This window comes from Coturnix japonica, chromosome 3 (assembly GCF_054131305.1).
Source record: "Coturnix japonica strain WE chromosome 3, WE-NBRP24, whole genome shotgun sequence".
NCBI classification, from domain to species: Eukaryota; Metazoa; Chordata; class Aves; order Galliformes; family Phasianidae; genus Coturnix; species Coturnix japonica.
In genome coordinates, this window is record NC_140665.1 from 12459133 (window position 1) to 12481172 (window position 22040).

General features: G+C 35.2%; 1 protein-coding gene across 47 annotated transcripts in view; it reads right to left on the bottom strand.

Moving 5' to 3' along the window:
• Window positions 1-22040, bottom strand: part of NRXN1 (neurexin 1) — a 607983-nt gene that overhangs the window by 337588 nt on the left and 248355 nt on the right. For all 47 annotated transcript variants that reach the window (XM_085541060.1, XM_085541047.1, XM_085541037.1 and 44 more), the window contains 3 exons: window positions 6555-6677; window positions 1595-1976; window positions 889-1079 (listed from right to left, as the gene is read on the bottom strand). In XM_085541060.1, coding sequence (XP_085397186.1) covers window positions 889-1079; window positions 1595-1976; window positions 6555-6677 — 696 coding nt within the window. The remainder of the gene's footprint in view (window positions 1-888; window positions 1080-1594; window positions 1977-6554; window positions 6678-22040) is intronic.

The window sequence follows — 22040 nt, forward strand, 5'->3', positions numbered from 1 at the left end:
AGGAATGAGAAGAAACATGGCACAATTTCCATACACAATTTTGAGAATGGAACATGAGGCACCCAAAGAACTTCAATTTCTAACTCATGAATTTCTGATAAAGAAGCTCTTATTGAAAACTATGATATATTGAGACACAGTTTTCAGTCTTTCCCACAGTCTTAATAGTACTTACAAGTGAAGCAAACATGCAAAATATCACAAAATGAAGAGTAATTACTAAGGTTAGCTCATTATCTGTGACTCAGAAGTAGATAAAAGAAAATTCAGCAAGGGACAAGGTCTTGATGGAATATTAATATCTACACTGAACAACCCAGCTTCTGAAATACTACATTTTTCTTTGACTGCTACGAAATTTTGTTTTCCTGACAAGAAATTTATAAAGCCTATTAAAATATATTGCACTGTATTCATTTTCCTAATGGAAGGTGAACTTTGTGTAGAATATTGACCAGTGGGGACCAGGTGAAAATATTCACCAAATCCCTAACATGGAGATCATTAGTTCTGCTAAACCTCAGCAGTCATACTGTACAAATTGGGCTGTGGCTTCCGCATGCCAGAAACATAACTCACATTCACATAAAGTCAAGCTTTCTTTGTAAGGTCCTTAGAGCTCCTTTATTCCACTAGAAATCTTTTGGTATGATACTGGCCCACTCTGTGTTCTTATAACGTTCTGCATTTTATGTTGTGCTTAACTATGCAAGACTACTACTATATTGCCACTGTCAGGTCAACAAAGAAAACTGCATATCCTGTGGATGCACTAATTATTTTCAAATTTAATATTTCATATGATATTAAAATGCATACACGCCTTGTTCAGGTTATCACTCTGTAGTGATTCTCACTATAGTTTATAAAAGAAATTACTGTACTTACTTTTGAGATCTAAATTTCTGGCTCCTGCTGTGCTCTGCGTTGTGATTTTTGTGTCAATCTTTACAGTGTGGAGATTGTTGGTATCCCTTGATATCATCACATTATGCCACTGGTTGTCGTTCAGAGGTTTATTAGAACTTCCTTTGATGAGATTGGCACCATTTCCCAAGTCAAACACATAGTGTAAATATCTGCGAAAATAGAAAAAATTGGAAGTTTCCTTTTCTTTACATACCAAGGGGGAACTAATTAATTAATTTGTCTAATATTTTCAACTTCCTTGTTCTTCTCAGCAGTGGTGGTAAAACAAGATGATAAAGCTTCCCCAAATGAGGAAGAAGCTTCAAGTCAGAGAATTTCAGAGAAATTTAGAGAAGCTGAGATGAAGTCCAAGTTTCTGGAAAATAGTGAGCACTCCTTGTGTAAAAAATGCATACACAAACAGACATAGAACACGAGGAAGGCTATCATCTTTGGGGTTAATGCTATTATTACACCTATTACTCATTTTCATATTTTTCAGGCATCTAGCTTCACCTGAAAGAAAAAAGTCACAATAAAGCACATGAAATGTAATATGAGGAAACAACCATCAGTCAGAATTACTCAATCAGATAAAGATTTGTATCCAGAACTTTCCTTTGTTTTTCTCCTGTCTGAACATTTGGAATAGCCTGTTTTTGTCAATACGCCAATCCATACGTACCCTTTTACTAACTCAACCACAATGAAATCATTTCCATCGCCACTGTTATAAAGTATCAGTCCATCCAGAGAGGTGGTTTTGAACTGGAAAAAAAGGTGCATAGATGTATATGCTTGTAATGTGGCCAACGCAACATAACTTGCTTTTGTTTTAAAGGTTACAGGGTCTGCTATGATGTTTCTGAACCCAAATCTTGCATTTAGCTCACAATAATCGATGTCTCCGTTTTTACATAAGTCAATGTATGCCATGCCATTAAATGTAAGGCTCTGTAGATGGCCAATGAAATTAGAAGGCACAGAAGACAGGTAGCGGCGTTCTGTTATTATTCCAGTCTCTATGTTGTGGAATTCCAGCCGTGTGTGATCACCAGCCATTTGACCTTAAAACAGTAACAAGAAAATACACATTAGCATTTGAAATAGGAAGTCAAAAAACACATCTCATGATTAAGTACACGCAGAAATGCCACACTTTTCAGATTGTGCAGGCCAACTCCCAACCCCATGAGAATTTTTCTAAAGTCATCCCAACTAATGGTAAAGATCTGAGAGTCTCTCTACCAAATTTGTTATGTTTAGATAAGACCAACAGCAATACTTCCACACTGAAGAATAACACCACAGTACATCCAACCGTAAATAAAATCCCACACTCTGGTTACAGTTAATCAGATAATTTGTTTTATTCTAAGCAAAAGCAATTAACACAACATTAAGAACACAGATGTGAATCTAAGTGCCGGAAGAATTCAAGGATTTCATTTAATAGAATAAGAGTCTTGGGGATGTTACTCCATATGCTTTGATTCAAAAGGCATGATTTAGCAGGAAGGATTCCTGTTTAAGCAGTCCTAGGTACAGACGTGTTTGTCTGCTGCAAAAGCCCATCCTGAAATTGTGGTCAGAGCCTTCCTTGAAAGTAATTAGCGTCCTTTAGCAGGGAGAAACTGAGGGAGGAGGCAGTCACAACAGCCCAAGCGATGCACAAACCTGAAGGTCTGCAATAAGGGCATATCCAAGTGTCTGTTGTCATCCTGAAAACCACAAGGGACTTGCTTACATCAGAGACAACATAACCCTCAAAGGTACCCCTGGGTCTCTATATAGCAGAAAGTCTCAAATTTTCAGACTGTATAGCTAACTTGAATGCAACAATCAATGCTGCCAGGACACACTGTGTACAGATCAGTACGTAAAATGGTTATAAAATAATTTATCCTACATCCAAAATTCTGTCCACTAAAGATCTCCCTTTTCTAAGAAAGCATAAACTTATTTTTTTCCAGGTTCATTTTAAAGAAGTAGGAAGATTCGTGGTCACACTGAACAAGAATGATGACAAAATAGCTTTCATTACTAATCAACTTTACCACTTAATCTACTTTTTGCAAACCATGGGCTAGATTTACCCATTCCTTAGGTGCTTTGTGGCTCTGAAGGAGTACAAAGACAGTGAATAGCAAGCTGGAAGATGTACTGGCATAAAGCTGTTCTATAATCTCCCTACAGCTGCAGTGCAAATCGTTGAACGCCAAGCTCCCTCTGCACTGAATGAACTAAAGCAAGAGACTGTGACCTGGACTGGATGTTTTTGGCAGTCGTGCAGAAAACTGTGGCATGCTCAGACTTCCATGGCTTTTATAAGCAAGTGACTGTGCATGCCTGTGCGAATAGTGCAGCTATCAAGGCAAGGTGAATGTATATTTGGGCTATGGCCAAGGGTACAGATTGACAAACTACTTTGGTTACAGTGAATAGTACCTTAAGATCTTTCAGAACACACACACACAAAAACAAAAGTAGTTAATAATTTACGTTAAATATTTTCAAGTAGATTGCTTAGCATAAGGATGCATTCTACACAATTCATAATTTTCCTGATAACACTGAACACTATCAGTATCTTAATCTCAAATAGCAGCTTGTTGATGTTCTTGTTTCTGAACGTCAGTTCTAAATATATGTTTTCTTCTGATATATTACTGAAGGTGGATTCTTCTTGCAGTAACCAGTCAGTAAGCTGCCTTGAAGAATGCCAGATGTATAACCTTGTACAAGGCCAATAGCTGTACACTGGATCACAGCCAGAGAGAGCTGAAGAACAAGTTTTAGAGGAGGAACATTATGTATTCCAGTCTTATATCACTTCAGATGGCACTGCATAAATGTCATGGCAAAAATCCACTAAGCTTTGGCCTGTAACACAGTATCCTCTCTACATTTACTACCTTAAATGTGTTTTTTTTCTTCAGCACAGTAATAAAAAAAAGTCCCAGAAATCTGGGCTCACATCCCAAATCTCCTTAGTTGTAGAAAATTGCTTGAGACTTTGTGCTTAGAAGTTGTCCTTCTGTGTTGTTCTTATGTCAGGTTGGTGCATATAATGCACTAGCTGTTGTGATGCTACAGAACAGGCGTAGTGAATTCCTTTTCATAATCCTAAGCCAGGTAACTTTCCCAATATCCAACTATAATGAGCTCTTTCATATCTCATTCATTTTCAGACGGAAAAAAATTAAGTGCATCAGTGCTGCAAACATTCAAACTCTGCTGAGTAAAATTATCAAAACCATCTGCATGACTTATATTGAAAGCTAGATATGAAAGACTGCTTAGGCATGCATAAATTATGCATTTGTCACCATTGATACGTAAGAACGTACAAAACACGGACAAATAGGAAAAACTTCAAAACCTATGAAAAATGGAAAGTGAAACTGAATTATTTAATGGTTCCTCTTCAATCTTAAGCTCTCGGAATCCAACAAGGTTTTTTAAATGAGAAAAGAGATGGAGTTTTGGGCAGGAACTGTTTTTTCTTATATTCACTGTATATTTATAATAAAAACTACTAAGGTATATTTTAAATGTCTTTCTGATTGTTGGGACATCTGAATTAAAATTCAAATTACCTTAATGTAAGAGCAATCCAATGTGATATGGCAATGTTTCCGCTAACCCATTAGGGAATTCAAAGCTCTTACATGTTAAGCTGTGTTGTATGCATTTGAAGATCTACTAGATGGGAGTAAAATCCCGAGCTGGTGAAAGGTTTGGCAAAATACTGTGTGTAAAAAATAAATAAATAAATAAATGAAAAGACAGCTGTAGTTGCATGGCAACAAGAGTTTGCCATGAAGAAAATGTAATGCTATCAGTACTAACAGAAAATTTCCCATGTTACTGGACTCATGAGTTCCCATTAGCCCCTTCTCTCATACCAATCCCCTCCTTACAGATAAAGGAGGACACAGACTGGCCGTATGGCATCCCGCAGAGATTTGGGGAAGATTTTGTCCATCCAAAGCACTGGGACAACTTTCTCCCTTTGGGTGAAGAGAATTAAACATTTGTGGATTATGCACATGTAGGCAAGAACTGTAAATGATACTGAGTCAACAGGACAGTTTCTGATACATGCACTGGCATATGGAAAAGATGTGCGTGTTGTACCAGAATTTGGATATTCAGGCAAAACTTTTTCTTGATTGAGAGGCAGCTGGAGTGAAAATACTCACTGGCTTTAATTTGTATAGACATTTAATTTTAACTACATTTATCCACAATGAAGAATTATTAAAAACAAACAAACAGAAGCATACAGTCCTGCATTCTTTGCTTATTGCTTCACTGACTATACTTTATCTAATAGAAACCTCCCATATTTATCATAATCCCTCACATATATTTGGCATTTCTAAAGCTGTACTAAGCAGTTGGGACTGATTACAAAAGCAAAAAGAGCACTTCTCAGTGATTTTTTATTTTTATTTTTTTAATCTGCATTACATTTACTATAAGGAGCAAATGAAATTCACATTTACTTTTAAATACTGTATTTTACTGAATTCTAAACAGCTTCCTCTAACTAGAAAGTGTTCCCAAAGTAACTTTATTATCTGAGTCACCAGTTGAAGCAGCAATATGATGCTTTATGTAGTTCCTTCAGTAGTATATACTTATATTCAGATAAAGAAAATATAAAACTGAAATAACTCATTTAGACCATTTACTTTCTTGGGAAAATGATACAAAGGATCACCACATACATGGAATAAAATTTTGCTTCACCTTTGGAAGATCTATTAGTAATATCTGATACTAGAAAATGTATCTTTGCAGCTACGTGGACACATCTACAATTATTCTACCAGTGATATGGTCTTGAGTGCACTTTTGGGGTAAAAAAGGAGTATAGGAGGTGCTCTCCTTTTAAAAACCATTAACATTTTTACCGTTTTAACAAGCCAAAAACTAACAATCTTTTTTAGTGAAAATAAAGGAAAATACTAAATAAATAAGCAAAATTAGGCTCATTGTACAAGGAATCAGGGCTAGAAACCAGATCTGATGCTATTAATAACACATACGTAATAGTTTACAACATAATAAAATCAGAAACAACCTTCTCTATTATAATTTCTGAGACAAAATTAAAAAGTATTGCTAATATCTTCTAGCATTCATGCCTTTCTTTCCCTCACATCAAACTGCCATTCTAGTGTTAGAGAAAAACCTGTTGCCTAGCACTTAGTCATTTAAACAGCTGATGCAAGTCTTAAAAACATGACAAAATATCTTTCAACTATTTCTGAAATTCCCTGCTACATCAATGGCTTTGTGTTTACCCTTAATTTAAACTTAGTATTTTGGCAGCATTTACTTGCCTTCTCATTAGTGATGTATCAAATGATTTTTCTCCAATTACTGTACAAAACTACCTGTTTATGTCAGCATGATGGTTTTCATTAATTTTAACAGCAGTGCTAGAGTAACATTAAAGTTAAGTGCAAAAACGCACTTGTAATAATAGCATTTCAAGAGGCACAATGTAGAACTTGCTAAAGAAAAGAAAAAAAGCATCTTGTTACTTTCAGATGAAGACATTTTACTTCTGTCACTTTTGCTTTGTGCTCCCCTCCCCACCCAGATAACACGAAGTCACAAGGTCATACTACCTGTCATGGCCTGCTGGTCATCCACCATTAACTTTAAACTTTTTCCTCGCCGAACCACACGCACTGTGTGCCACTCATTATCATTGAGGTTATAGCCAGCAAAAAGGGTTTCTGGACCTTTGCCTGTAGGATATGCCAAACAGTCATTATGCAATCTCTAAATCATTTTACACGTGAACCTCACAGAGAGAGAGAAAGAGAGACTGGCTGGGCAAATGTTAAAACTCACCAAAAGTCGTATTAAGCAAGAAAATTAACAAGTATAAGCAATTCTCAAAATATAGAGCTACTATGTTAAAACATTTCTACTCTCAATTTAACTATATAAATGTATTACACACACACAATAATCAGGTTGTCATAAATAGGCACAGTCAACATGGGTTTAGTTAAGCATTTTACAGTCATGAGCAACCCTTTAAGAAAGAGGATTACTGCAGACAGAATGAAAATTTAAGCATAGGTTTAAAACACTGCATTTCTATTCCTTCATTAAAAGTAGCTTGGGGAAAAGGTGTAAGCAGCTAATGTGCATGTGTCAAGATTTTCTTCATCTACACTGGCTCCTCAGCCTACACTTATTCATTTGGATGTCTCAGAAGATCACCTATTACGTTATTATCTAGATGATTCTTACCTATCATAAAAATATTTATATTCAGTACCTCATCATATTAGCTGGCCACCAAATCATACTTTCCTTTTTCACTCTGTGGATATGTCTTCTTGTAATCTATTTTTGTAAGCAGTTAAACAAACATTTTTGGAACAAATACAACACTTGGTATGGTACAATGCATTTGCAACAACTGGAGTACTCAGATATCTATGAGAAGATGTTTAAGGACAAATCTCTGAGAGGAAAATGGTTATGGAAATAGTCCTATGCACTCTTGATCGAGAAAGAAAAAGACAAATCCTGACTGAGAATTATCGATGACATGAATAGATTGACCAAGCACTCAACCAGTCAGTCACAGCTTCCCAGCTCAAACTTGAGCTATGCAACCTACACAGTGACTGTCCAAAAGTGAAAGCTAATCTGCAATTAATACACTTTACAGGGCAGAGACAAACATTGCTTTATGTTTTCCAGTTCCTATAACTTACTAAAGACAGATGATAGCAAAAAGAAAGACATATAATGAAGTAACAGTTCACATGAAAAATTCAGGGCTGTGCTGACTCATGCCATTAACTCCACCAAAATTATTTTCCAGGTGACTATATCCTACTTCAATTTTTTTTTTATTTTTTATTTTTTCCCCCAAAAAGGGATATGTCACTGGTTCTGAAACTCTCCAACATTTCTTTTCAGATTCCTTTCTACCTGATACATGCTAACTGTGATGGAAGGGATTTATTAATAGGTAGGAATACTATAGTACATTCTCAAAAATCAAAACCCGTCAGAATGCAGGACTGCATGGAACAAAAAAGCCACTAACAGCTTGATGTGGTTATTCAGTGTACATGACATTTTTTTGTCTGAAACTCTTTTTAACATCATCTACCAGCATTTCTTTTAATTGATGTTTGATTGCTCTGCTTTTGTACACAGAGCAGTATAATTGTATGTTATTTTGAGCCTGTCAAGATATCTTCTGGAATAAAAACACAGACTACTGCAAAGGCAGCAAGATTCTAATAATATCGTGTTGCCTTTTCCCTATGCTTCTGACTAACGCTCTATATTTGTACAAGGCTAGGGAAAGGGTGCAAACCCAGCAGAAAGAGATGCATGAGTACTCACCAATGTCAACCACTTGAACTCTGCTGCTTCTTTGACAAGAGAAAGACCACTTTTGCATAAAGCTTAAGCAAAGATTAAGCATATTCTTTTTGGATACAGTGATATAGAGGTAATAAATAATGCTACCTGAGAATCTTTTATTATCCTATATCTTACTGGGGGTTTCAGTTGAAGGGGTTTTAAAATAGATTTGGAAGACAATGAATAGACTCACAGAAAAGGATTAAATGATATCAGTAAAAATCCCAGTGGAAATAAAATAGATCATTTAATGTTACTATAAATACGTTACGCCTTCTTCATTTATTGGTCAAGCTCATTTTACTGTTCTTTTTATGAGTTGGACTATTTAATCTTCCTTATCTAACATGGAACATAGAGACCTGAAAGCATACAAAATTATGATTACAACCCACATTAACAAACCTCTATGGTCTCCCATTCATGTAAAACAGCCCCGGTGTGTATGATTATCAAATCCAAATGTGTTTGTTCATAGGCAAATATGTCTATTACCTCTTAATAGTTAGAGACTTGTATGTTCTTATTGTAAAATTAAATGCATGTTTTCCCAAGTTTATTTTCCTTGCATCACCCTTTGAATGATAACTCCAATGAGAACTACCTGTGAATTGCCTTCATGTGCAGAATGCAATCAGATATGATGCATGATGGCAACAATGCACTTAAAGCATTTCTGGCCACTTAGAGCATACTTTTGCACAGAAGTAGCAAATGTACTTGTTAACACTGTATTTAGGACAAACTGTTTATATGGCTAAGCACACCTAGGCATAGAAACTCAAGGAAATCTTTTGTTACCATGCCAGGACTGAGTAGAAAATACCTGGTATCTCTTAGGCAATGTTGGTTAACTCAAACAGTTTAAATCAGTACTCTTCAGCAATTTCCAATTACACTGAATATTAATTCAGAACATAATATTATTCAGGCCATAATAGTTCAGACACTTATTTTGTTCTGCTTTAGTTTAAAGTGAATTTACTGTAAACCTCAGTACTACTACAGGATTGCCTCGACAGTCTTATAACATTACATAGATCTGATTCCATTTACTTCATTATGCTCACACCGGAAAAAGTGTTGATGTATTTAAGTAAGGCATATTTCTTTTTGTCTGGCATAGAGTCTTAGTTTAAAAAATTCAAAACAGATCTTCTTCCTATGTTTTCTGTTCTTACATATCTCTAATCCTAATATATTCCCCATGCTGTCCTTCCTCAGGAACTCATTCCTCTCTTTCTAAATAGGACATAGTCCATTTGCTTCGTGTACCCAGCACTCGCTGACTCCTCTCAGATACCAATACCTTAATCAAATTTTAAACTTCTCCTTTCAGAGATAGGTTGTAACACAAAAATTTACTAAATATCTCCTCTTGCTTAAGGATATATATATATATAGATATTCATTTTTCAATATATATTAATCTATTTCTTTTTTAAAGGCCTAAATAACTACAAGATTTACAATGAGTGGATAGTATTAAGGAAATAAATATATGCATATATACAGATCACACGTTTGCTCACAAACCACCATACCAGTAAAATCTTCACATCTATTTAAAAGCATATTATAATGGCTAATGCAAATACAAAGAACTTTTTTTTTCTTCATGGGAAAATGCAGACCATTTAGCCAGATGAAGTACAAATTTTGATGATGCAATTCATTATGAATCTAAGTACTATAACATGTCTGAGGACCTGGAAAAAGTTTTCTATAGTCATTTAAATGTAAAGTCCAAAAAACCCTAAATTGTATCCTTAGTGAGGCACTCTATGAAGAGAATTATACTGTTCTATCTTATCTTACTTTGGTTTTGTCACTTCAAATAAATTCCAGCTGCTTTTGCTCCTTTCTACAGTTACTGTAAAGAAGAATGAACCTCCAAAAGAAAAGCCAAATTTTTCAGTAGGCTAAATATTCCAAATATTCTCTGGAGATTCCTGCTTTGTACACTAGCTTGCGGGGAGCATGGTCAGCTCACACATACAAAACTATTTGTTTGAATCAGGATGGGAAACCTTGGCTCCTATGTCATCCATCTATCACCAGTGAAACACGTATCAGGCTTGCTCGAACTACTAAATTCTATGCTCAACAGAATCACTATCAAAAATGAGATATATATATATATATAGATATATATATAGAGAGAGATATATATATGGCTGTATGATACGGGAAATGCTAGACCAACCTACTGAATTCCAGTTAGCTGTAGGAAAACTACTTCCATCAGCTTACTGGTTAATATAAAAAATGTCAATGGTATTAGTCAAGTTGACTAACAGACAACTATGCATGTCATGACAGACAAGAACCACCAGCACTTTCATTCTGAACTTAAGGGTTTAACTGGACAAGCCTGGAACACGGAAAATATTCAAGAAGGATTCCTCCAGAACCAGGCACTGAAACACAGCAAATAGGAGAAAGCCTCTTAATCTTTGTTATCCTTTCTATGGTGGTTGGCTGCAAAAACAGTTCTGGTCTTTTGACCCATTTATTTACAGACCTTAATTTAAAAAGTCAATTAATACAGTGAATCAACTGTATTTTAAATGACTGCATCTGTATGCATCATCAACTATGCATGTTTCTTACTAATAGAAAAAACTTAGTTGCCCTTTAAAGATCAATCGTGTGTAACAGTCTATCATTTAAAACAAATTGGCATTAACTAGAGAAAGTCTTATCACAGGCCAAAGAAATTCTGCCAGCTGTATTCTTTTCCAAACACAGATAATTTCACAGGGACAGTACATTCACTGAATCACATCAAGCAAAACACATCTGCACTACTTGATCCCCAAGTTCCAGCCCACAATAGCTTTATTAAAGAGAAAATTGCCTTTGGCAATTTAATAACGTATTGTAAATTTAAGAGCATCCTCGTTACATTTTAAAACAAAACCAGAGATTTTGGAAATCAAAACAAAGCAGATTAAAGGTGGTAACATTTTTCATCAGCCTTCTCTCCAGTTGTAGAAGGGGATTTCTCATATCATTCTGAGCAACTGAAATAATATTAAACCTGTTTCTGCACGTGCACTCATCTGGAAATGCAGAAAGCTAAGGAAGCTAAGGAAGGTCAAAAATCCTGCTGGCTTCCTTTAAATGAGAAACCCACAAACAAACTGCACTTAGCGTTGATATACTTCACTAGTAATGAAAGGCAGAATCCATAGTGAATCATCCATAGAAGCATGTAAAAAGAAACAAAACTAAGAAAGGAAAGAAGTACTTCAATCAGGTCTGAATACAAAAGATTTTCTATAGTCACTTGTCTGTCTGTCTTTTTTTCTCTATATTCTGGGAACTTCTTTCTCTGCTCTCAATCTGAATTGTTGAGTATGTCCCCTCCCTCCACAATGTCTATCTATTGCCTCAAAAAGCTTCTGACTTGGGCTCTGCTATGCCCCATCCGTTAATGTCTTCAGAACTGTGAGATAGCAACTGTTGTTGACACAAGTATTTACACAGTTAGTGGATCAAGTCTGAAGGACAGAACATACACAGACCTATTTGATTAAAAACTTGGGTTTCTTGGTGGCTGCTGAAAAACATGCTAATGATAAACTGTCTTGTGAAAGTCTATTCTCTATAAATAGTACTATAACCACTACTTAATTTCACCTAGATGGAGAAGGAAACATTAGAAAGCAGTGAACTTCTGAGCTGTAAGTCTCAGCATCTTCCTTGGCATCAGAATTCACTGCCATATCAGTTATACACAGAATACACACACGTGTTCAAAATCTGAAGTGTACTTTTCTTGTTAATAACCAGGCATATATTAGGTTACCTATCTTTTGAAAAATAAGTTTTGAAATTGAAATCACAGCTACATGAACTCAGAGTACTTGAAAGGTTAAGCCTGATTTTTTTATTGCATTACAAAATGCCTAACCTAGCTCATTTCTCAACACATTTCTCAAGAACATTTATTGTTAGGAAATAGTTGCACTTTAATGTTAATGTTGTAAAGTCACATCTAAGTAAGTGAAACACAAACAGCCCTAAGGACAGTTATTTTCCCTCTTCTCAGAAATAATGAAATTGAAGTATCTTTCAAAGGCTAAAACCCAGAAGCTAGCTGTCTGGACTTTTAATAACACTGCAGTTTCTCTTCAAGCCATTCTCCAAGGATCACGACTATCAGAGAAAACGTGCTAAAGGTACTAAAGGTTTTATTAACACCCTAAGGCCCTGGACAAAAGAAAAGCAAAGTCAATGATCTTGGTTCTTGGTTTTTCAGCTCAGTGCTGAACACATTCAGGCAAGTTTTCAGATACAGTGTAGAACCTGCCAATTGACTCTGCTATAGGTAAGGTGAGTGCAAACCTTCCACACATAGTTCTATGCTAAATAACTGCAAATTTAAAGTATAATTCAAGATTACTTCCATTTTTTTAACCTGCAGTACATTCAAAGTGCACTTGCAGATATAATGCAGCATTATAGAAAAATGCTGTAAAGCCATAACCCGCCTTGCATGACGTTAAGTTTTGTTTGTTTTTTTTTTTTTTTTAAAGCACATCTGAACATTAGAACTTTGATTTGAGATTCAGCAGATTCATTTCCACAAACCACTTGTGTGGCTTTTAGTAAATCATCATTTCTTCTTTTTGCCTTAGATTGACATTGCTAGAAGGGAAGATATCAAGATTAATTTGAATACATTTAAGAATTTTGCTATGACAAATTAAAGTACAATTACTACTTCAACGCCTTCAAATCAACATCTGCAGCTTCATTCCCTCTAAGCTACTGAAGTGCGTTAGGAAAGCAGCTGTTTCACAAGTGGTTTTCTCATCCAGCTCACCAGTTCCCAGAACATCACATTAGATGAGCCTGGAGAGATCATCACCTAAACGAGGCAGTGAGAGAAACCAGACAGAAAGTTCAGCCACTGAGGAAAGAAGGGTCATAAAGAACTCAAACAGAGACACTGCAGCAACTCACCTAGAAATACACAGGTACTGAATAAATCAAGTTGACCTGACAATCAAAGTAGGCTTTTTCTTTAAGTTTTTTTAAAAGGATGATTACTTGTTCTGGGTTTCTAGAAACAGTGAGAATATTCCTCTAAGCATTTGAAGCAATAGAGAGCAGTACACCTAGCAACTTCCCTTTTCCTAGCAACTGCCTTTACAACTTCAAACACAGGGCCTCAGCTCCTAGCCAAAAACTGTGCTGTTTCCCCTCAGCCTAAGAGACCTGGAGGAATTCTGACTTGGAAGAAGCATTTCAATGGGACATAACTACCTAACTCTGAAATTATGATCCTTCATTACCGATTCTCCCTTGCTGATCTATGAAACTGCTAATAAATGCATTAAATAATACAAACAGGTGTGTAGAGTCCCCCATAGTAGATCTCTAAGTGCTTTCTTATGGTGGAAGAACCTGTTATTAACAGTATGCTACTATTAGTACTATTTCCTATGCCTAAACCTGCCTTCTTTCTTTCCTCTTAAAAGCAATTGAGTAAAAAATCCTAACTTGCAGTGATTTTTGCAGAAAACATTACTGGACTTAATTTTCTATTTTCTTTTTTTCTAAGAGTTGGATTATGTGGAGTACTTTGGTGATGCTATCACAGACAACTGGGAAGAGGAAAGAGCTTCAATCAGAAAGCCTTTCTAATTTTGATATTGACTGTGCCCATTTATATCAAGCCAGAAATATCAAAACTTTAAGGTACATTCTAAAAATAAAATTTAAGTATGCTTCTCAATAATTTACCTTTTATTTATTTAATTATTTATTTTTAATCAACAACATTACCTTTATGCTTAGGCAAAAATGAAAATAATTTAAAAAAGAAAATACCTAGACATTTCATTTTACCACTACAACTTAAACATGGTGTTTTAGAATAAGCAGCAGGAAAAAAACAAATGGACTGTGACTTTATTTTAAGAATAAGCTCCTTTTTATTTACAGGTGTCTTCATCCCATATCTCAGCTATTATAAGCTGTGTAATAACTAAATTTCATACTCAATTTATGTTTGTTTTTTTTTTTAATGGAAATGCTACTTCATACCATTTTGTCTATTTAAGTGTAAAGAAAATACTGTTTAAAGATTTGCAATTGTCGCTTTTACCTTAAATGTTTTTTAGCATCCTTATAATAATCATGGATTTAAAATAATAATAATAATAACCCCACATTTCTTGAGACTGCTTGGTCTTCAATTCTATGCCTATTCCATGTAATTGGGATTAAAGTAAGGAACATTCAAATGAGCATTCCGGATTATTTTCAGAAACTATATACACATGAATACAGAGGGTGATTTCTGTTCTATAAACAACAGCCTCCACCGACTTTGATGGGTATAGGATTGGCCTCTGATTTTCCCAGTTTATAAAACTGAAGGCATACAAGTTTTAGACTTTTTTTTTTTCCTGAACATTCCTAACCTATATCACAAAATATTTGCAAAAACGCTTTGGCTGATTTGTGTATAGAAATACATTAATTAGCACTATTCTGGCATTTCCAGCCCTGAGTTTGGTCCCTGTGAAGTGTCCTCATTGCAGTGTAATAGTGAACAACTGTTTGCCTTCAGACCTTTTCAGCTTTTGAAAAGGTCTCTTTTTTGGCTGCACCAGACTGTGTCTCCAGGAGTTAGGATTCCCAATGTGGTACACAGGAAAGAGCACTTAGTGTACTGGCAGTAGCATGACTACAAAGATTTAAATATTAAGATTTCTATGCGCCAATATTACTAAAAGTGAAATGATAGTTCTTCAAATATTTCTTATAATGAAAAAAGAAAGTTTTTCTTTCAAAATAAATTAGTAGGTGGTATTATAAGTACTCTTTAAACATGTCTTTCAATTGACATAAGTCAAGTCTACTATTCCTTACTTGTAAGAAACAAATCTGAATAATAATTAGCAGGGAACTTCCCTACAAAAATAGGATTTTTCAGACATACTTTTTTCCGGATTCTTGAGCCCAGAATAAGACATAAAAATATAGCAAATACTTATTCCAATGGAGATTTTGTTGGGAACAAAAGCACTGAACTGTCTCTGACACCATTTACATTAGAGGTTATTTCAGACATTTTGCATATGTTCAATCTGGCATTGTATTGAAAGAAAATTCAAAGCAACTCTTCCAGCTTTCTTACTCAGAACACCAGTGCATGTTTCTTTCCTATAAATGAGGCCTTTTTTGGTAATACTAAGCTGCATTCTGTATCAAGTTTTTCATGTTGCACTTCAGCTTAGTTTCCAAGACACATACGTAAGGTGGACAAGCAAAGCTCTAGTTAACTGTGAGATGTGCAGTAGTGACCTTTGGTTTTACTTTTTCACAGTGCATTTGCAACTGTTTGAGAATTTCATTTTGCAGTTACAGCTGGTCAAGCATTTGTATTCTAACAAGGCACACAGTCAAGCACTTTTTTGCTGTCTTTTTTCTCTGGGTTCTTTTTTGCTCTTTCTCTTGCTTTGTAGTACAAAACTAAAGCACAAGAACATGATGACTTTTCCAATTGAGTAGATGGAATTGATTTTAACATTGAGAGAATATTGCAAATGTTGTTGTTTTTTTTTTTGCCATTTGTTATCTCTTAAGAATTGTGTGCAGTGTCAGTGAATGACAGTTTTATTATTGAAAAGAAAACCCAAATTAGTTGCTTGACAAAAAGTTACTACTTGCAGTTTCTTAAAGCACTCTCCGTATCTCGATTTATGTCATTTCATGAAATCAAGAATGCATACAGTAGTCTTTTCTAGCTAGTGCTATTTTATTCATAGCTGATTAGCTTGTCAACAGACTTTCCAAGTCTGTCATCTGTAAAACATTAACTGAAGCTGCAAGAAAACTTCCTCCTCTGATAACCGGTGGTGTGTACAGCTGCATTTTTCTCTCCTAGGAAATTGCTTTCAAATTGGCCACAGTTTTACACAGAGAAACTGCACGAACCATTCATATTGTAGTTATAAGCACAACAAAAAATCAGTGGGTAATCTTCACGTGTATCTTAAGTTTCAGTTGTAAAATAGAATTCCTGAGATGTTGCGTCTGTGCTTTGTATTCTTCATTTCTGACCTGTTTTCCACAGGTTATCCATAAACAGCTCATGGCAAATGAGTGAAAGATGGAATTATTGACTTACCTCTTTGACCATTCTTTTCCAGACAGATTTTACTATTTGTAAGAAAAAACTTAAAGTGCAGAGACAAAGAATGACAGAGAGCTTCTAACTATTGAAAAGTTATCTCCATATACATGTACTTCATTTCTCAGAGGAAAACCTTATGGAACGCAAAGTGAATGAGTAATAATATATATATAAAAGAAAAATAATAATAAATAAAGTATTAGCTACGTTAACCACAGCTCCCTTTTTTTCTTTAATAGCTTTTTCTCATTCCACGTCTTGGTCTTCATCCTGTGCCTTGTTGCTTCAGTACTGCCTAGACAAATAACAGCTGCAACTCTTTGCACGCTTCCCAGAGGGGACTGCATTTCAGAAAGCCAACTTTATCTCCATGTCTCAACTCAACAGAGTAATATCTCCTTTGAAGAGACTTGTCTGATGGATTGAGGCCTAGAAATCAGCTGTAAGGGAGCATAAATTAACCTCTTAACACAACATCCAAAAAAGGAAGTGTGCTTGGATGGAAATTTTAACAACTACCTGAATATAATTTGTTAAAGTCATTGTCAAGAAGAGATAATAAGTAAGCAGTTATGTGGTTCCAGTAATAAGGTACTGAGCGCTTAAAATGTTATGATAGATGTTTCATGCATTTTAATGGACACAAAGGCAAAATGTGCTAGATACAGCATAAGTGTTCTTAATATAGGAAACTGCTCATCAGTGACATGCACTAGGTAGATGCTTTTAACACTATTACCTCTTCAGTAAAGTACATTGAAAAATGAATTACTGTTCTTACAACATTAATGAAGAGTAATATCATAGCTAAAGGCTTGCTAGACTTCTTCATCAAGGTTAAACTTATGCAATGATGACTGCAGAAAAGCAATGATAAAATAACCCATATTTTCCAAACAGTCACACAACTAAAGCTAATACATACTTACATGATACTTTCTGCAAGTGAAATAAAGAACTGGCCATCAAAATGTCACAGATGGTAGAGAAACTGAGACCTGAAAACTTTGATTTACCCAGATAGGCAGAAAACTGTACTTCCGCATTACAGCACTACACATGAAAAGTCTTGCTGCACATGCACTTTTTATCACTTTCTGTAACCAGACCTCACAGATCTTAATGTTGATACAGTAAAATGATTGCTTACCGTGGATTTCTGTCAGACTTCCAGCAGTAGTAATGTATCAGAATCAATTCAAGTTAAATTTCTATTTGGTAACTACTTTTTTCTTTGAGCAGGAGGTAGACAAATCTTCCCTATGCAGCTCTGTTCTTTTAATCAATCAAACTGAGAAATAAAATGTGATCTAACTTCCACTGCAGTCAGTAGCACTTTTAATATTTCACTGCTCTATTCATAATATTAATTAGTGAGATAAACAAATTTGGCAATTCACCTTACTGTAATCTAGATCTACTGCAATGCTCAACAATTGTGTTAGCGCTAACCAAACAACCCATTCAAATCTAATTCCTTCTATTTATAGTAGATTATATTTTCTTTATCTCTTACCTGCAACTCTAATGCATTCATTTTGTTCAAAAAAAAAAAAAAAAAAAAAAAAAAAAACAAAAAAAACCACCCAAACAGTCATTTGATAAATTTTTTCAAACTACGTACTATAGCCACGAACATGTGATGTGCTCATCAGAAGAGCAGAGTCTACCTGCAGAGAGATGGCAATTTGTTTGGTTTTCCTTGAAATGTACTGGACATGAGCACTGCCGAATTGATTCACAAAGGCATTCCATTTGGATAAAAAGCCCTAAGCCTATTATTAATATACTTAATTGATTTGTGAACTAAAATATTAATGATTTTCACATATTTTTAGGCAGATTTGTTTGGAAAAAGCCTCCAAGAATTTATTAACCAAAATAAATGTAATCTAATAACAGAAAAACAGTGGTATTTTTTCCACAGAATAGTGATTCGTAGGCATATTCAAATGTTTTTCATAAAGGCGTTAATAAATAAGCATCAGAACAGCATTATTCTTTTGAAACAGTTCTAAGCAACAAAGTAAAAAATGAAAAAAGGTATTTCTACATGAAATCTGATAGCATTTCCAATCTACATTTAAAGTCTGAAGCTTCATCAACTGTGCAGTGCTGAGTTACACTTATTTTGCCTTAATACTGAATACTAACAATGACTGTCTTTTAAAAGAGCTGAAGACCAAAATTTCCTGCTGCAAAGCTCGTAGCATTAAGTAAAATAAACAGTCACAATGTTAGGCACGTATGAAGCAGAATTTTTCAATGGTTTAACCTAATTATTTGACTGGTTTTAACTGCTAATAGCCTGGATATATATATATATATTTATGTATGTATGTATGTATGTATTTTCCCCTTTTCTTTTTCTTTTTTAGAATCTACTGAAATATTTGCTTGTGTTGTCCACTGCCATCTGTGGGGCAATAGCTTAATTTTCACTGAATCTGATTACAAATTTTAGAGAGTTGGAATGCAAATCTTCCTTTCACTAACTATTCTTCCATTAAATACAGTTAAGGACACAATAGTGCCTTTGCCAGATGAGACCAGAAGTCCAGCTACACTTTCTGTAGTACCACAGTTTCAATAGTGGCTAAGAAAAGCTTGGACACTGAATTGCCACTGTATATTAATTACTAGCTGAATTGTTACAGATTCTAGTGACCAACATCTCATACATTTCTTGAGCTACATTAGCTGCCCTACTACAAGAAGTCTTTATACATTTCAATTTCATATTAATTTCTTTATATTTTTTTCATAGCTGCCTTGTCATATTTATATATATATATGTTTTCCTAGCTAGTCTAGGCTTCTCAGTGTACATAATGCAATCTGTACTTGGAAATCTCCTTGTTACATTATGCTGCATTTTTCTCATCTGAGTTTCTCATGTGAAACAGTAACCAAAAAAGCGCACAACATTCAAGACATGCACAATGACTGCACAGTAGCCTGAAACTGCTTTCCTGTCTGGTCTTACCTCCTTTTGCTATAGTTACTAACATCCTTTGGGACTTCTGGTCAGTTCTCAGCACTGGGCTGTTTTACAAAGGCCATTTACTATGACTGCACTATTTCATCAGCCCAGTGCTAACAGAACCCATTGTAACCATTAAGGTTACCTTTTCTAGAATTATTCTGTACATACTAACATTGAATTCTACCTACTGTTTTACTATCCAGTCATTCAGAATTCTGAAACCCTTCAGAAAATGTTTATGTGCAGCTCTTTTAATATTATTGTTTACTTGTCTAACCACATCTGCAAACAGAATAACAGAATCATAGAATGGCTTGGGTTGGAAAGGACCCTTATAATCACCCAGTTCCAACCCCCTGCTATAGGCAGGGACACCTCCCTCCAGACCAGGTTGCTTGCGCTTTCCTCCTCATTGTCCAATCATTTACATACTAGTAGAGATTCATGTGGGACCATGAATAGCAGAGCTTTACTGTGAGCTGACTGCCACCACAGACCAGTTTATTAACATGTCTGACATTACATGAGCTTTTACATATTCTTCTCCAGAAGAAAAAACATGAAATAAAGGACGTGGTTTAGTGATTGCTCTTGGTAAGCTTATGGCTGAACTTGGAGATCTTGAAGTTCTTTTCCAAGCTAAGTGATTCTACGATTCTATAATAGCAACAGTACTCCTGAAGAGAACATCATTGTTCACTATGCCTCTGAGAATGGATTATAATGCACATCTTCTGTCATGACAAAAAAAACTGGGAGGTTAATTTAAATCACCAGTCCTGAAATGTGATTAAGTTTTCTTCCTTTCATATGCTGCATAAGAAATTATTGAAAGTAGAATAAAAGAAATTTAGGACCTGCTATTCATCAAAAGCTTGCTTTCCAGTGATTCCTCCAATAAGAACAGTGGAAAGGTTCAGTTTACTGCTGAAAAGTCTTTTTATGAAAGGTCTGATAGGACCGGTATGAAAGACGACTCCTTTCATGTAAATCTGGATTTATTAATTCTACTGTATCATTAATATAGATCTCACACATCCCGAAGATTGCTTTGTACCAGCTGGTAAAATGGTCTGTTATATGCTTGAAGCATTTTGCTTTCCCATTCATCTTTCAGGGGTTCCCTTGTTATACTATCTCGTTCCCCATTCCCCTTTTAAGGGTTCAGGCTCAAGTTTCAGAGACAGCAACTTAAGTGAATTCCAGATCACGCCTTTGGGTTCTGCTGATTATATTTTGGCAGCATGTTAATATTCAAAGGGCCAACTGAAATATATCCAAACCACAGTCCTGGCTCATGTAGCCCTACCTATACAGTAAATTGGGAATTATTTCTAATTGGCCTAGTATAATTGAATGGTATGCTGAAATATCACAACCAGAAAGAATGATACTTTCAAGCAAAATCTTAAGGTTTCTGAAAACTTTCATATGGTAGAGATGAATAGGAAATCTGAATCTCATCTCTAATTAGTTTTTTATCTTGTAATTAGAGATGAGTCTCCATATTCTAGTAATATTCAAATTCACATAGACTTGTCTTTTGTCTTTTATTGCTGACTTATTTTACTGTTTTGAGCTACTACAGAGCACACAACTATGCTTTAAGAAATGTTATATATTTCAATTACTGAGGATCCTTTAAAATTAATTATATATTTAAAGTGCCCAAACCAGAATGTAGGTCTTAATGGGAGAGAAAGCAGATAGATAAGAGAATGAAGAAAAATAAAATAAAAATAATAATTAAAACAAAAACAAAAACAAAAACATACACATGAAAAGGAAAACACCTATTTTCTAGCAAAGGAACCTGAAATTGTAATTTATTGACAGTCTGCTAGATGACCAACAGCAATTTCCACTTTTGGTAGTTAAGAAAAAGCAAACACAGATGAAGACTTTCTAGGCAGCATGGGCATAAGCTATATTGCTATCCTTCATGTAGACTGGAAGCACAATCTGCTTACAGGTGAAAGGAAACAGCCACTGCTTTGCTCCAAAAGTGCGCAAAAAGATCACAGGAAGAGAGGACCAGCTCTATTATTGTATCTCCAGGAAGTAAACCATACTTAGCATAAATTGTATGGCAACTTCACCCTGAATTTACAGAGAACAAGGAATCATAATATTCTCTCCTAACAGGCTTCTATGCCTGTCAGCATAAGCTATGGGTTGTCCCATAACTGTTCTGCTCCACTCAATTGTGGTTTTACAGGCAACTCTGTTTCCAGTTTTTTTTTCCCTGGTCTGGTTGTTTTCAGCCTCAGTTCACACAGAGTGATGAAAACATACAAACAGGATGGGATTAGTAAACATTCAGGATGAGGAACTAAATACTCCACTAACACTGACTCTAAGTGAAGACATAGCCTTCCTTTTCATGTCTCCTACTCTGCAAAGTATTGTCATGCCCCAAACAGAGGAGAATACCTGACTGAACTCAGAATGAAAGTGCTCCATTGATTTGCTGCACATCTTCTCTGGTAAAGACCTTTTACATATTTTAGCAGGCTGCCAACAGTCCTGAATGATGAACAAAGATCAAAGCCATCCGATAAAATTTGA